General features: G+C 46.6%; 2 protein-coding genes across 2 annotated transcripts; one reads left to right on the forward strand and one right to left on the reverse strand.

Moving 5' to 3' along the window:
* The first annotated feature begins 611 nt into the window (after window positions 1-611).
* Window positions 612-3527, forward strand: LOC124668679 (5' exonuclease Apollo-like). The gene is made up of 5 exons (XM_047205771.1): window positions 612-853; window positions 952-1057; window positions 1332-1543; window positions 1651-1857; window positions 2296-3527. The coding sequence occupies exons 1-5, from the start codon at window positions 659-661 to the stop codon at window positions 3442-3444; spliced, it is 1869 nt and encodes a 622-aa protein (XP_047061727.1). The 5' UTR covers window positions 612-658; the 3' UTR covers window positions 3445-3527.
* A 313-nt stretch (window positions 3528-3840) lies between these two features.
* LOC124668680 (scarecrow-like protein 1) lies at window positions 3841-7275 on the reverse strand. The gene is made up of 4 exons (XM_047205772.1): window positions 7147-7275; window positions 4685-6143; window positions 4346-4501; window positions 3841-4258 (listed from the first exon to the last, which is right to left on the reverse strand). Exons 2-4 carry the CDS (start codon window positions 6043-6045, stop codon window positions 4060-4062), a joined length of 1716 nt encoding a protein of 571 aa, XP_047061728.1. The 5' UTR covers window positions 6046-6143; window positions 7147-7275; the 3' UTR covers window positions 3841-4059.
* Window positions 7276-16074: the final 8799 nt, after the last annotated feature.

Raw genomic sequence — 16074 nt, forward strand, 5'->3', positions numbered from 1 at the left:
TCGCGCGTGCGGCCGGAGTGGAAAGTGGGGACTGGATAGGGACGAGTCCACTTCCCCGATCCACATTTAATAGGACCGGGGCACCGACGAGTGGGCCAGCCACGCGGACGGGGCGGACACGCGAGGACGCCGCGTGCCATCCGCGGCCACGCAAACCCGGCCCAGATTTGGGCCGGGTTTGCGTCGTTCCGGACGCCGCGGCCGTCCGCTTTTGCGGTGCGTCCCCGCGTTGGACCGGGTTTTTGTCCGGATCGACCCATCCGGACGCGCGGGCGCGGGATGGGTCGCCCCGTTGGAGATGCCCTTACACCCAAGTGGAATGAGTCCCAAGGCCCTGCCAATACTTCACTCACGGAAATGAAAAGCCCAAGTACTAGTGAGCACAACAGAGTACTGACCTGTGGAGTATGTTCTCATATCTATCAGTGACACGTGAGACCAACTAACTTCCAAATCAGCAAAGCCGCGAATTACCGGGTGCTGAACCCGGCCGCGATCCACGAACCCGTTAGTGTTCCTTCCAGCGGAAGGCGCCACTTTCTTCCCAGCCCAGGCAATATAAAATCGACGCAACCAACTCCAACAATGCGCGCGCTCCCGAGGAAGCCGTGGAGGGACCCGGTTGCAAATTCAACAAAGTTCCGGGCGGGAAGGGAAGATGCCGATAGAAATGCCGAGGGGCCTCCCCTTCGCCGTGGACACGTGGGGCCCCTCCTCCCGCCGCCGGCGCCACCGCTTCCTCACCCACGCGCACCGGGACCACCTCGCCGGCGCCGGGGCCGAGCCCGACGATGGAGCCGTCGTCTACGCCACCCGCCTCACCATGTCCCTCGCCCTCCGCCACTTCCCCCAGGTACCTAACCTGAAGAGTCTCTTGTTCATTTCTGGTCCTGTAAAATTGCGTGCTGATGATGGGATCTCCCCGCGCCGTGGGGCGGTGATGTGCTGCAGCTGGATCAGGGGGAGTTCGTGGAGGTGGAGGTGCGGAAGACGCTGGCGGTGGACGACCCCGCCGGCGCCTTCTCCGTCACCGCGTACGACGCCAACCACTGTCCTGGTAAATTTCGTTCTCGCCTCCTCTGCCCTGCCTATGTTCTTTCAGCTTACTCTGCTTCAGCCTTCAGCTAGTGTTCCTTTTCTTACAATGAACCTCTTAGTAGATAGAAATCAAATCATTCGTTCGTCCGTGCGATTGCTCCCTGATTAGACGCTGATGTAGTGCTCTGTGAGCTTTATTCAGGATGCTATGGTAGAATGCGCGATGGAAACTAGGAATAGTCTGCTAGGCTTCAGCATGGCTAATCAATGGTTGCCATTCCCTGTGATTCCAGGGGCCGTTATGTTCTTGTTTGAGGGTGAATTCGGTAGCGTTCTGCACACGGGGGACTGCCGGCTTACGCCGGATTGTGTACAGGATTTGCCGCTCAAGTACATAGCAAAGAAAGGGAAGGAAAATATTTGCCATCTAGACTTTGTGTTCCTGGACTGCACATTCTCCAAATGCTTCCTCAAGCTACCGAGCAAGGAGTCGGCAATTCAGCAGGTTTCAATCTGCGCCGAGATTCTGAATGTGCTTTTTGTTACGTACTTGTAAGACCCTAGTTGTGACAACAGGGAAGTCACAATTGAGAAATGATTCAGTGATTGCAGGTTATAGCTTGCATCTGGAAGCATCCGGATGCACCTTTTGTTTATCTTGCTTGTGATCTTCTTGGTCACGAAGAGATCCTAGTCGAGGTGTCGAGGACGTTTGGATCGAAGATTTATGTCGACATGAGAAGGAGCTCAGATTGTTATAAAGCACTGTCACTCACGACGCCTGATATCATCACTGATGATCCATCTTGTCGCTTTCAGGTCTGTTACTACATGACATTCACCCTCCTCTAATTCCATATACCGCTAATCCATTATTTTCAGACTCAAACCATGTTCATGTAGGAAAATTTGATTATGTAATCAGTAGTCGTCACACTACATGGAACCTCCAAACTTTGGTTCTCTATCCTCTTGAAATGAATTAGAACTATCAGGACTTGGGACTGCTGAACACTGATATGATTGAATAAATGCCAGTACGAAAATCTTGAGCTAAAGCTAAGCACAAAATTCAGTGTTAATTTTTTTAAATCGCGCTGCTGTTCTTATGTGCCCCTTATTTTCCTTTTTTTACTTTGTCGGCTGTAATTTTTTAACTCAGCAAATTGTTGGACTCCACTAATTCTTCTGATAGTGCACATAGAATAGCTCCTTTTCTTTCTACTATTTCAGTTCTAACTTTTTTTAACTCCTCAGATAGTTGGATTCTACCAATTATATGATAGTGCAAGTAAAAAGCTTGAAGGTGCAAGGGCTAATCATCAGCCGGAGCCTTTATTTATCCGTCCGTCAACGCAGTGGTATGCCTGTGGTCGAAACCAGAATCCCAGCATAACAGAAGCTGCACAGGACGATTTTGGGATCTGGCATGTTTGTTTCTCCATTCACTCCTCCCGTGACGAGTTAGAGCAGGCACTGCAACTTCTACAGCCTCAGTGGGTCATCTCAACAACTCCCCCATGCTTTGCCATGGAGCTGAGCTATGTAAAGAAACGTTGTTTCAAGACACATTTGGCAACTGATGACCCATTGTGGAAAATATTCAGAGATCCTCTCCAGAAGTCTGTATCCTCGCCCTCGTCGGTGCTCGCTTCTTGCACGCAGACAGATGAAGATTCCTCAACTTCTGTTGATAACGACCGTCCAACCCCTGCTAGTGAAGAATGCACACATTTTGATATTAGCACACTTGAACTGCAATTTGTTCCATCCCCTCTGGTTCAAGAACCAGATATTACATTGTTTGGAAGGGCAAGGTTTTGTTCTCAAGCAATTGACATAATGAAAGAAGATTTGTGCTACCAGCATATTCCTGCTGAAGAAACAGGGTTATGCACGCCGGTAGATTCGCTTGAAGATTACAGCGAAGATTTTGAAACATATTCAGGGATGGATTTGATCTCAAAGCAAGCACCAGCGTCCCAACAGGATCTTGTGGAAGCTGGACATGAGGTCCCTTCCTGTAACTATGAAGCATCCCTAACCCTACCAGAAGCATTTGCAGTTCAACCACTGCCTGATGTTCAAAGTGTTACATTAGTGGTGCCTCATAAACCTGAAAAGTCTGAAACCACGGTGGAGCCAAAATCTCCACGCGCCGCTGAAAGTTCAAGCCCTTGCAGAGTTAGAAGGACACAAACATCAGATTATCAAAAGGACCTTTCGTTTGTCATCGGATCATCAAAATCTTTGAATGCAAGTTTGAAGAGATTGTACAGATCGAGGAATCTCCCTGTCCCACGTCCTCTCCCATCACTGGTTGGACTTCTGGAATCCTCTAAACGAGTCAAAATGCGATCCAGCTCTGATTATAGTTCGTTGAATTCACGGCACAGCTTACCTTGAAGATTAAGATTGATATACTGGTATTTTACAGCACATACAACATATTGTAATTGATATTCTTACGATAATGGGAATGTTGTCAGAAAAATTGCATCATTGTAACATTAATATATATCAAGAGCCTACATGTATTCTATGTATGGTTTTCAAATTGTTGTACAGAAAATTGGTGTAATTTCCATTGTCAGATAAATGAAAGTGACTTTGCTATACCATTTTTGGTAGAAATGGATGGCCAAACTGCTGTGTGAGCTTCATTATTGGATACCAGGAAATTTTGGGTAGAATATTTTGCAAGTAATTTCAGGATAGTTTTGATCTTCTAATTCATCAACAGATAGCATAATATATTCTAACCAATATAGATAATTTTATACAGGGAGCAGAGTCGACACATCACGATTCTATCCCAGAATACATCACAATCGTGTGACCAGTTGCTACAGTGCAACATAGTTCACCCGGGCGATCAGCCAAACTCAATTATTCTGAGAAGCAGACTCCTAAAATTAGATAAGATCAGTCAAGAACTCAGCAGTTCACATCCTTTTTACAATCTCTGCACCAGAAGCTCCTAAAACACAGCAATGCTAATGCAACTTAAGTCAGCGAGCTCTATTGCCACGCGGAGGAGACGATGAGTGTTTTCTCTCCCCAGCCGAAGTGAAGACCCCCATGGTCCTCCTCAAACTTGTACCTGTTGCAGTATGAGCTCAGTAGAGATCTTATTCCTCCAATGACACTGCTACTAAATGGGCGCGGAACAAAGCCAGCCATTGTCATTCTCGCCCTCCATTTCCCAGCAACTTCGTACCTGAAGCATAAAAAACTTCTGTCAGGTACCTGGAATTTGCAAGGTGCATAGTTTGACCAAAGAACTGAAAGCAGCACTGGGAATTACCTCTCCACACGATCAGGGCCTTCACAAGCCAGGATGTTAACAATTTCTCGTGCAAGGCATTGCCTCTCCACATTCATTCTGTCCGGACTTTCCCTTGGCAGTGTTGCATCCAGTGAATCGAAAAGGGCGGAGTAGTAGTCATAAGCCTCACGGAACCTGTGAAAGCCAGATGTTAGGTTATTTTTAGGAGCTCGGCAGTGGAAACAGAAACACGGAAGTCAACACACATAGTCTACAAAGGAACATAATTAATATCTAGAAAAGATTTGGATAAACTATCTCATTCCACAAAGAATCATAACAACTGCCACAATGGATTTCAATAATGAGATCACTAACCTTGTCTGAAATGGAGCAGTATTAGTATTGGCATCCTGCTCAACCAGGGTGACAAGCTTTGGCTCAAGGCCCTTGACCATACGGAGGAGATGGTCCCGCTCGTTCATGATCGAAACACTTTCATCAGGAAGGTGGTGCAGCTGGAACGCAAAATTCACAACTAGTGCTTCCCCAGGACGACAATCTAGCATTGCAGGTGTAACATCCCCGATGTTAGCAGCCACTGCCTTGAACTCAAAAGATATCCCACAGTCCTCTGCAAGCTTCTCCAGACGTTGCCCAATGACCTTCAGACCTCCAACAGTCCTCTGCACCGTCTCGTGATCATCCACACCAGTTATTCTCAAATGACGTGGTTTGTTTGTATCATTTTTCATAAACTGCATCAATGTAATGTACTGACTTCCTTGGTTGATGTCAAAGTCTATGATATGCAGCCTTTCTTCGCCTTTGCAGGCTTCAAGTATAGCATAATTAGCAGCCATGAAACCAAATCGATAGCATGGACAGATTTCAAAGAGAATTTGCATTGCTGACAGCTGATACAGAGTTGGAGGATCCTTGCATGTCAATGCCTTGTAGATGCCTGTCCCTGAAGCTTCTATTCTTGCAGCAAGGCCCTCTACGAGATAAGCTGCAATCCTGTGAGAAGGGTCCCCTTGAATTGAGACCATCTGCCGGAGGTCCGTTATGATTGCCTGTGCTTCATCTACATTATATTCAGATAACGCCGTAGCACAGTCAAAGAGCAACTGCTTTGGGGTCCGTGCTTCTCCGTTGTTGCTACCTGCGCAACTAATACTCGATTCCGATTCTTTTGGAGAGTTGGGAAGCAAGACATCCTTCATGGGATCAGCCCAACCATCATTAATGCAATCCGCCTGGGAAATTTCGAACAATATGTCATCTTCATCATCCAGTAAAGCATGCTCCAGCTCCGAAAGCTTCATTCTGATCTCATCATCAAACTCTACTTCAAGTTCAGAACTATGATTATCTGATATAGACTGGGAGTTCTGCTGAGATATGTTGGAGAACACCGGTGAGTCTTTTGCTGCATCAGAGCATGAGTTGGACTGATTATCCGCAACAGCCGGAGATCGGCCATCAGCTGTTGCATGGTACGGTGCTAGTGAAGCTTGCTGATTGTAAAAGGAGTTCTGAAATGCAGCAGAGGGTGCTTCAGTGAAACCCATATGTCCGAAGTCCTCAGAACTGAATGGTTCAGGGCCATAACTGAACAACTGCGAATCGGAGCCAAACCTTCTTGCAGCAAAGTTTGAGTTTGGTGCACCAAATTTATGCACGTAAATATTATCTGCGTATGTCGTTGACGGGTCTACCCGCCCAACAAAAGACATAGCTTTTCTCAAGCACCGCTGGACCTGCCAAGCTTGACAGTCTCTGGCTTTTTTGGCAACCTCAGATTAAATCCAACCCAATGCACTTTCAGTGATACCTGAAATAAGATAAGGAAGTATGAGCAATCTATGTAAAAAACACCGAGCTGAAATACACAGTGCTACTTGTAACTTCTCAGATTTATTTAATACCTTGTCGATACTATTCTATTTGTATACAAAAATATTCTCTTTCCTACCAAAAAGGGCGAAGTAGCACTCATTTGATGCCTATGTAGAGTTTTATAGTGGAGTGGATTCCCTGGTTACATGCCTAACTTTTCCAAACTAAGCTATGGTCATCATACCTAACAAGCAATCCAACCAAAATCACTAGTGTAGTAAATCGATGGAACTCAAATTCTGTATAGCAAGTTGGGCACAAATTCTTTTAAAGTCATTTAGCAGCTAGCAAGTAGCTTGCAGGGCATGGCCAGCAACTAAGTCTGACTAAAAACTAATCCTAGAATTAGTTGTAGTATTGGGCTGGTTAACTTTGAACAGAGACTTGACCAGCCATTTGCCGTCTTCAAGAAAACCTAAGTAATGCTAACTGCTATTACCTAAAACTAGGTCACCTGAGAATTATTAGCATACAGCTGAGGCAAAAGTATCATCAAAATACAGCTTATCCGAACAGCAAAAAAATATATTTTTTCCCGGCGAAAAATCCAAAACAGCATGATATGCTCGCCAAAAAAGGGATAAATCTGCACAAGTCGTGCTCGAGCTCTGACTTGTTCTACCAGAGAACTGCTCGAATCGGTTCAGGTGCACGCAAAAACTCGAAATCTGGGAGGATACCTTTCGTATCAGATCAGAGGGCATGCCAATTCACAGACCCCAATAGAGCCCAAGCAGGTCGGGTTCTGCACGCAACGCAAAAACCATAGCTTTGACGCTCTCCAAGCATCACAGGCACCGAAGAAACATGTATACCAATATCAAGAACTCTGGCCAGACGAAACCGGCCCCCGTTAAACCCAAGAGGTAAGGCAATCAGACGCACGCGAGCAAGAACTCGGAAGATTAGCAGCAGACAAGGAGACAGAAGGTACTCACGGTCACGGGGCAGCTAATCAGCCGGGCGGCGGGGCGCGAGGATAAGCGGAGACCGGACAGAAGAGCGGCAGCGGCGACGGAAATGGGAAGGAGAGGGAGCAGGAGGAGGAAGAGGAGGGGAAGAAAGGGGATGGGTTGGGTGGGTTGGTTGGTTGGGGGATAGGGAGTGGGGGCAGCAAAGTCCGAGATGTCATACGGTGGGACGCGGTCACTGCGACGACCGGCGGCTCCGGCCCCGGGATCCTCTGTGCCCACGAGAAACAGGCGCTGTTTTTTTCCTTTTTCTTTTGGTATACAGACACCAGACGCGCGACTTTGACGAAGTGTCTCTCCTTGCATGCCTGGATGATCGCGGCTTTTGGTGTTTAGGGTTTGCAAACCGTATTGTAGGCAGGAAGTCAACGCCCGTGCCATTGCAGACGCTTGATTTTGGTGTTTAGGGTTTGCAACTTAGCATGAAAGTAGTTTGGAAATCTGCTAACTTGGGACGAAGATTTTTGGCTCCTGATCACCGATGCTCCTGCTGTTTTAAGAAATTTAGAAATAACATTTATAAGCTAAAAAAAGAAAAAAGACTTGTTAAATTTTAAATATTTTGTAATCTGGGGCTACACAAAAATGACAAACTTGTGGATCTGGGTATGCATATTTCAAATCTTCAAATTTCAACAAATTTTATCTTCTTTGTGTAGTCTACAATATAAAAAAAATTCAGGTGGTTACGTCATTTACTATGTCCAGATTTATTTTCAGATTTTTTGAAGCTAATACTATGTATTATTTAAAAAAAAAATATCAGCAGGAGCACTAGTGCTTAAGAGCCAAAGACACTTTCCGGATAACTTGCTACTGTTTTATTGATCAGAAATATCGTATATGACGCTCTCATATTCACATGCATCTCTACTATATACTATGCATTGTTAGAGCATCTCTTGCCGGCCCTTTCAATCTGCGACCTTTAAAACACTAATACCTGCCATGCCACCGAAACATATTGTTCACTTCTAAATTTGCTTTCATGAAATAGAACCCGTAAATAAAACTGCAAATGCAAATCTGCCACCAAGAGCCCCATGTGTTGGTGGCCTTTAATCTTTTTTCCCTATTATTTTCTCTTTTTTCTCCTTCTTCCCCACCGCATCCCGACGAGGCCGCCTCTGGTGTTGTGTTGCACCTAAGGATAGCAATGGAACGGGTTTTGGACAGAGATACCAAAATCGGATCCATCTGCCCCACTATGCCCTGCCCATGAGTTTATACATGGGCATGTATATCACTCCAAATCCAAAGCAGTTGGATATCCGAGTATCCATGGGTTTACGCACTATATACATCAACATAACAATATTTTAGCATAATAACAATAGTTGGATAACATTTCAGCAACATTATTAGGAAAAATTATATGACATTGATGCATCATGTAAGAGTTTTTGGATATATGCCCTAGAGGCAATCTTGTATGATAAAATTTCCAATGTATTCATAAAGACGTTGAGCTCGTCCTTGTATGAACATTTTGAAAGTATAGAGATGGTAAACCTAGAGGGGGGGTGAATAGGTTTCTACAGATTTTAATTCTTTCTTTGCAATATTAGGCTTTGCGGAATATAAAGGTGAGCCTAATGCAAACTAGGTGAAGCAACCTATATGAGGATACAACTAACTCGAGCACGAAGGCTCTCACGAGCGATTAAATCACAAGTAAGGAGTTCGGTTAGGGATAAACGATAGCACGCGGAGACGAGGATGTATTCCCGTGTTCCCTTGCTTTGCAACAAGGTACGTCACGTTTGGAGGAGTGGAGGTCCCACGAAGGATTCCCCGCGCCACGAAGGCTCACCCTATTCTCCGGAGCCTATCCCACGAAGGAATAGCTCACTCACTTGTGGTAGACTTTGAGGTAGCCTCCAAACCTTCACAATCTTGCCCGGAGCAAATCCACAGCCCGGATGCTTCCGAACTCCTCTTGCCCACCTAGGGATTCCAAGGAACCCTAGGAAGCAAGCTTCTCAATGAATACAAGGGGGAATGAGATTTGGCTTGGTAGAACGGTACATCGGGTCCTCCTCTAATGATTCCCCGGAGGGATTTGAGTTTGGGTGGAGGAGGAGGGAGATCTGAGGCTTTTGGTGTTTCTAGCAATGGAGTAAGAGAGAGAGAGCTCAAGAACAGCTTGTAGTATGTTGCCTAACCCTTCCAAGGTAGAAGAAGGGGTATTTATAGTGTTCTTCAAAATCTGGCTGTTGCCACTTGCCACCTCAGCATTTTTCTTCGACAAACCCGGTTGACCGGGCCACAGACCGGACAGCCCGGTCGAGAGGCCGGTCAGACCGGATCAGTGACCGGGGCTCCTTTGCGTCGTCCTGGCGCTTCTCCGGTTGGTGGCCGGTTGCTGCCCGGTTTCCGACCGGTCGACCGGACGGAGCGCCGGACCCGCCGGTCAGGAGCCCGGTGGACCGGGCGCAAACCGGATCTGCTGGTTCTTCCTTTGGAGCCCGGTTTCCGACCGGTTGACCGGCCATCACGCCGGACTGGCCGGTTGCTGGCCCGGTTGGACCGGGCTGGTGACCGGATTTCTCCTGTAACCCCTTTTTGATTGTTGTTGAAATGGGGGGGTCTCCTTTAGCCTTCTTGTTCCTTTGATACACCATATACGCCTTATTACCTAATACCTGAGATTATCCTTATAAACACATTAGGCCAAATACTTTAGCACGGTGTCATCGTTACCAAAATAATGGATAAGGGTGATATACCCTTACAATCTCCCCCTTTTTGGTATACGATGACAAACCGAGCTAGAGTCACAAATAGATATTATGATAAGCTCTAAACCTTGATTCCATATAAGATATTACGAAAGCTCCCCCATAATGTGTGCACTTGGAGAATTTGCGTTTGAATGCAAAGTGCACCATTTGTGAAACATGAGAAGCTCCCCCAATATCTTTAGGAAACAAGCATGGTATGGAAATGTGCATATCAATATATATAAGCATAGCACACATAATCATCCTATCATAGAGTGGCACACATAATAGTCGTCCATACACATCCATACATGAATTATTGGAAATAGCAAATGGTTCTTGAAAAACTCAAAGTAAACAAGCACAAGCCATATAAAATCCAAATAAGGCAACTCCCATGGCTTGTGGCACTCAAAGAACCCCGTGGTCCTAGACTCTACTCTCTTCTCCCCCTTTGGCATCGGAACACCAAAAAGGCGAAGAAAAAAAGGAGAGATGCTATCGCACCCATCAGTAGTGACCAAACCCAAGCGAGGAGGAGCTCTCGCGTGCATCATCATCATCCGCATCATCATCACCCGCATCATCATCAGCATCATCAGCAGCATCATCAGCAGTAGGAGTGGGAGCACGAGCAGTCCTAGTAGGAAGAGCACCATGAGCGTACACGGAGTAGTCGAAGTTCTGAAGCATCTCATCGGTAAGAAGAGGCATCTCCCACCGAGGAGCTACCACGGGCTCCATCTCGGCTCCGGGAGGAGGAACAAGGTGGTTCCTTGAGGCCATGAATTCATTCTGGCGCCTCCGTGTCTCCTGAGTCATAGAAAGGGTCTGATGTGCAACATCATTGCTGTTCTTGCACATTTGGAACATGCATGTGAAGAATCGAGCAGCCCCATGCTGGGAGCGCCGAGAGTGACTGGAGCTAGCATCATGATCATGGTGTGCCTTGGAGCGGCGCTCAGTGGTGGGCATCATGGAGGGAATGTCTGGACGAGTGGCCTCCTGAATGGGAAACCTGAAAAGGTCCATGATGACACTTTCACCAACAACGTTCCGAGGAGCGGGAACAATGTAGTTGATGAGCCGCTGAACATACTGGGCGTAGTTAGGAGTCATGCGGTCCATAATGGCTCTCTTCAGTTCACGGTAGATAAGATCACAGCCATCAATCTTCCTTACCCTGTCGGGATGACAATAGTACATCAAGTTGAGGTGATAGTTCCGGACTTCACCGTGGTCGCCAGACTTGCTGATGAGGTTCTCACGGAACAGCTTGGCAAGTACCAGATAGGAGTAGTACATCCCAGAGATAGTGGGAGGTCCAAGCGAAGGGTTCGCGGGATAGCGAGAAAGAGATGTCACCCTTTGTAAGCCTGGACCGTGAATGAATCCCGTATCTCGGATTACTTGTCATCACCACAACCCATGGCTGCACGGAACTGAGAGTAGGAGCATGAATACTTCGTCTTGCCGGTCATCCAGGTGAGGGTGCGGTCCTCATCATCATGGAAGAAGACGGTGCAGTGAAACTGACGGACAAGGAGGGGACAAAAGGTAGGATCATATTGGGTATCATCCGGCTTGAGGCACACGAGGTCATACAATCCCAGACTCTTCAAGGTTTGAACCACAAAACGGTACTTTGTGGCTTCATGCAAGGCAAGCTCGTCAGGATTGATGGCCTTGGGTGATACAATATTACCATGCTTCATAAACTCATGAGAATCATAGAAACCCTCCCAGAGGGCTGCTTGTGTGTTGGTCCAGAAGGCCCTGTCCGTACGAGTGTAAGTTGGCTTCTCAAAGCGATACGGATTCACTGTCCTCCATTCCTGCCACTCAAGACGGTTTGCAGCCCCAACATTGATGGTTGGCACTACCTCATCATCCTCGTGGGCAACATGCTTATCCTTGTGCTTGGTAGCAACAGATTTGGTTCTACCCCCAACTGAGCTACCACCGTCAGTACCCTGCTGAGCTTGAGGGGGAACGCGGCTACTAGAACGGCGAGGAGGATCAGTCCTTCCTCTCTTGGAAGCTTTGCCACGTTGCTCACCACTCCAACTACCTGTGAATGAGAAAAATAGAGCAGGGATAGAAGTGGGGTAAGCGTACATGTCATCGGTAAGAGAGAAGCCAAGAGAGCATAGCATATATTCAAGTGTAGTGATGAAATTGTGCGAAAACTGGGCAGCTCGGCGCAGAGGCCGGTCAAACCGGACAGCAGACCGGACTGGCCGGTTTCCGAGCGGTTGACCGGGCCATGCACCGGGCCGGCCGGTTGAGCGGCCGGTCGGCCGGGCGTGTGACCGGGTCCGTCGAGTTGTGATGTTGTGCCCAGATTTTCTACCACAAAACCATGCAAAAGCTCATAAACTTGAATATAGACTATAGCAATACAGTGGAGAAGTGCATTGTGGTGAGAGACACTCTAAAGGCATGAGGACTTTACAAGCCCTAACCCTAACCCTAAGTTTTCTCAACTTTCCTCAACATGTGGCAATGGGAGAGGGAAATCAAGAAGGAGAGGGAATAGAAGGGAAATTTACCCGATGACATTGTCCTTGTTGCCCAAGTGAGCAAGAAGAACACGTGGAGAGGGCTTGAGGGCCAAATCCCCAAGATCTTCCAAACAAACTCGAGAAGGACCAAATCCCTTGGTGAAGAAGCTTGAGAGACCCCGATCTACGGTTGGGTGAAGTTTGGGGAGGAACTAGTGGTGGGAAGAGCCTAGGGTGTGGTGGAGATGGCCAGGGCGCCGGCCATGGAGGTTGGAGATTGGGGAACAATGGGGAAGATGACCCCAAGGGGTATCCCTTCCCAAATATATATGTGGCGCGCGACCGGTCAGGGGTCCGGTCAGACCGGGCAGGTGACCGGCTGACCCGGCCCAGAACCCGGTTTCCGACCGGTCAACCGGACCATCCGGTCAGGGACCCGGTCCAACCGGGCCAGGGACCGGCCAGCCCAGAATTTCCTAATTTTGCCTCGTATTTGCCCCTATGCTTTGTGTAAATGTGTGTGAGTGCTCAAACGATGACATGTACATATAGATAGATAGATGATGATGAGATGAGCATAGACATGGACTTGGAAACACAAAGTTCTCTAGGCATACCCATTGGAGAGAAAATCCAAACAAGATGTGAATAGCAACAATGGGCATGATTCGAAGTGTATATCAAGAGCCATAAGTCATTTTGGAATGATTTTTGCAATAAGATCATGTGGCCTTATATAGTCAAATCAATTTGTAATGAAGGCTCAATGAGGGGCGGGGGATTACTCCCCCTATGTGAAAGCGCAAATGTCATGAGACCTCGAAGAGACATGCTTGGGTCCATATAATGACATTGGGTCTATTTATGTTGCACACATAGGTATGCATCATATCAAGACATGGTAAGATGTCTATCCCCATATGTGCTATGCCTCTAAGCTAGATAGCAAGATAAATGCAAGAATATAGTGCAAGAAGTTAATCAATCCAAGTTTTTAGGATCAAGAATACCAAGTTCTCCTCTCAAGTTAACAAAGCGGGCTTCATCCAAAGGCTTAGTGAAAATATCCGCCAATTGGTAGGTTGTTCCCACATGAGTGAGATCAATATCCTTATTGGCAACATGATCACGTAGGAAGTGATGGCGAATGTCAATATGTTTGGTGCGACAATGTTGAACCGGGTTGTTGGCGATCTTTATTGCACTTTCATTGTCACAAAGAAGAGGCACCGTACCAAGAGACACACCATAGTCTTTCAAGGTTTGCTTCATCCATAACAACTGAGTGCAACAAGATGCCGCGGATATATATTCGACTTCAGCGGTGGATAGGGCGGTGGAGTTTTGTTTCTTGGATGACCAACTCACCAATGACCGGCCAATAAATTGGCAAGCCCCGGAGGTAGACTTCCGATCAACCTTATCACCGGCCCAATCGGAATCCGAATAGCCAATGAGTTCAAAGGTTGACCCCTTTGGATACCATAGCCCGAGAGTAGGAGTGAGAACAAGGTATCTTAGTATCCGTTTGACCGCCACTAAATGGCTCTCCTTGGGAGCGGATTGAAAACGAGCACACATCCCTACACTTAGCATGATATCCGGCCTAGATGCACAAAGGTAGAGCAAGGATCCTATCATGGAGCGGTATACCTTTATGTCCACATCCTTCTCACCGTCACATGAACCAAGTTGCCCCTTTACGGGCATGGGTGTCTTCATTGGACTCGCATTGGTCATGTTGAATTTCTTGAGCATGTCCTTCACATATTTTTCTTGAGAGATGAAGGTGCCTTTTGCAAGATGCCTCACTTGGAAGCCTAGAAAGAACTTCAACTCTCCCATCATGGACATCTCAAATTTCCTAGTCATCAATAGCTCAAAAGCTTTGTTATGATTGGGGTTAGTTCCACCAAAGATAATATCATCAACATATATTTGACATATAAAGAGGCCACCCCTTTAACCCGCTTGGTGAAAAGGGTGGAATCGACCGTACCCATGCAAAACCCATCATGTAGTAAGAAATCCCTAAGGAACTCATACCAAGCACGTGGAGCTTGCTTGAGACCGTAGAGTGCCTTATGGAGTAGATACACGTGGTTGGGTCGGCATGGGTCTTCGAAACCCGGGGGTTGAGCCACATATGCGGTTTCTTTTAGGGGACCATTCAAAAATGCACTTTTCACATCCATTTGATATAATTTGAAATTGTGGAAAGATGCAAATGCAAGCAAAAGACGAATAGCTTCAAGACGGGCTACCGGCGCAAAGGTATCCTCAAAATCCATACCTTCTATTTGGGCAAACCCTTGCACCACTAACCTTGCTTTGTTTCGTATAACAATGCCATTCTCATCTTGCTTGTTCTTGAATACCCATTTGGTCCCAATGACATTGATGCGATGATCCTTGGGTCTCTCAACTAGAGACCATACTTCATTACGAGTGAAACACTCCAATTCTTCTTGCATGGCAATTACCCAATCCGGATCGACCAAGGCTTCATGTACCTTAAGTGGTTCAAAACTAGACACAAAAGCATGATGTTGACAATAGGTGATAAGTAATGCATGGTGTCTACGAGTTACCACTCCTCTTGAGATGCTTCCAAGGACTTGATCCACTTTCATGTCACTTGCCCTTGTAGCGGCCTTGATCTTCCGAACGGTTCCTTCATGATCAATGAATTCATCTCTTGCTAGTACTTGATCATGAGGGACCACTTGAGCTTGATCATGAGTTGAGGATGTTTCGTGATCGTCATCATGATCTTGCTCCATGGAATGAGGATCTTCTTCTTGTTCTTCGGATTGAGACTCATCTTGAGTAGAGGATGGTTCTTGAGTTGCACTTGATGGTTCGGCTTGAGTTGAGCTAGGCTCTACTTGTGGCGTGCTTGAAACATCTACTCCATCATCTTGATCATCATTATGAACCTCCATGGGCCGGATGTGTCCAATGCCCATATGCTTGATGGCACTAGATGGATCATCATCATTACCTGCAACACATGGAACAACTTGCTCCACTTGGGAGCCATTATCCTCCAAGAACACCACGTCACAATATACTTCAATGGTCCCGGAGGACCGGTTGTAGTATCTATAGGCGTGAGAGTTCTCCGCATATCCAACAAATATACCCTCTATGGTTCTAGTTTCAAATTTACCGAGCTTTCCTTTGTTGTTCTTAACAAGGCATTTGCATCCAAAGACACGAATATACACGACATTAGGCTTGTTACCAGTAAGAAGCTCGTATGGGGTTTTGTTGTGGAGGGGACGGAGGAAGAGCCGGTTGGAGTAGTGGACGGCCGTAGAGATGGCTTCTCCCCAAAAGTTGTGGGGTGAGTTGAATTCACTCAACATGGTTCTTGCCATCTCAATGATAGTCCGGTTCTTCCTTTCAACAACACCGTTTTGTTGAGGAGTGTATGGCGCCGAAAACTCATGCTTGATGCCCTCATCATCAACAAACTCTTGCATAGTGTAATTCTTGAACTTGGTGCCATTGTCGGTCCTAATTGCCTTGATCTCGGATTCATACATACGTTGAGCTTTCTTGGCGAAGGTGATGAACTCTCTATGGGTCTCGTCCTTAGACTTAAGGAGAAAGACCCAAGAGTATCTTGAGTAATCATCAACAATGACAAGTCCATACTTGCT

The sequence above is a fragment of the Lolium rigidum genome, chromosome 6 (assembly GCF_022539505.1).
Source record: "Lolium rigidum isolate FL_2022 chromosome 6, APGP_CSIRO_Lrig_0.1, whole genome shotgun sequence".
Lineage (NCBI taxonomy): Eukaryota > Viridiplantae > Streptophyta > Magnoliopsida > Poales > Poaceae > Lolium > Lolium rigidum.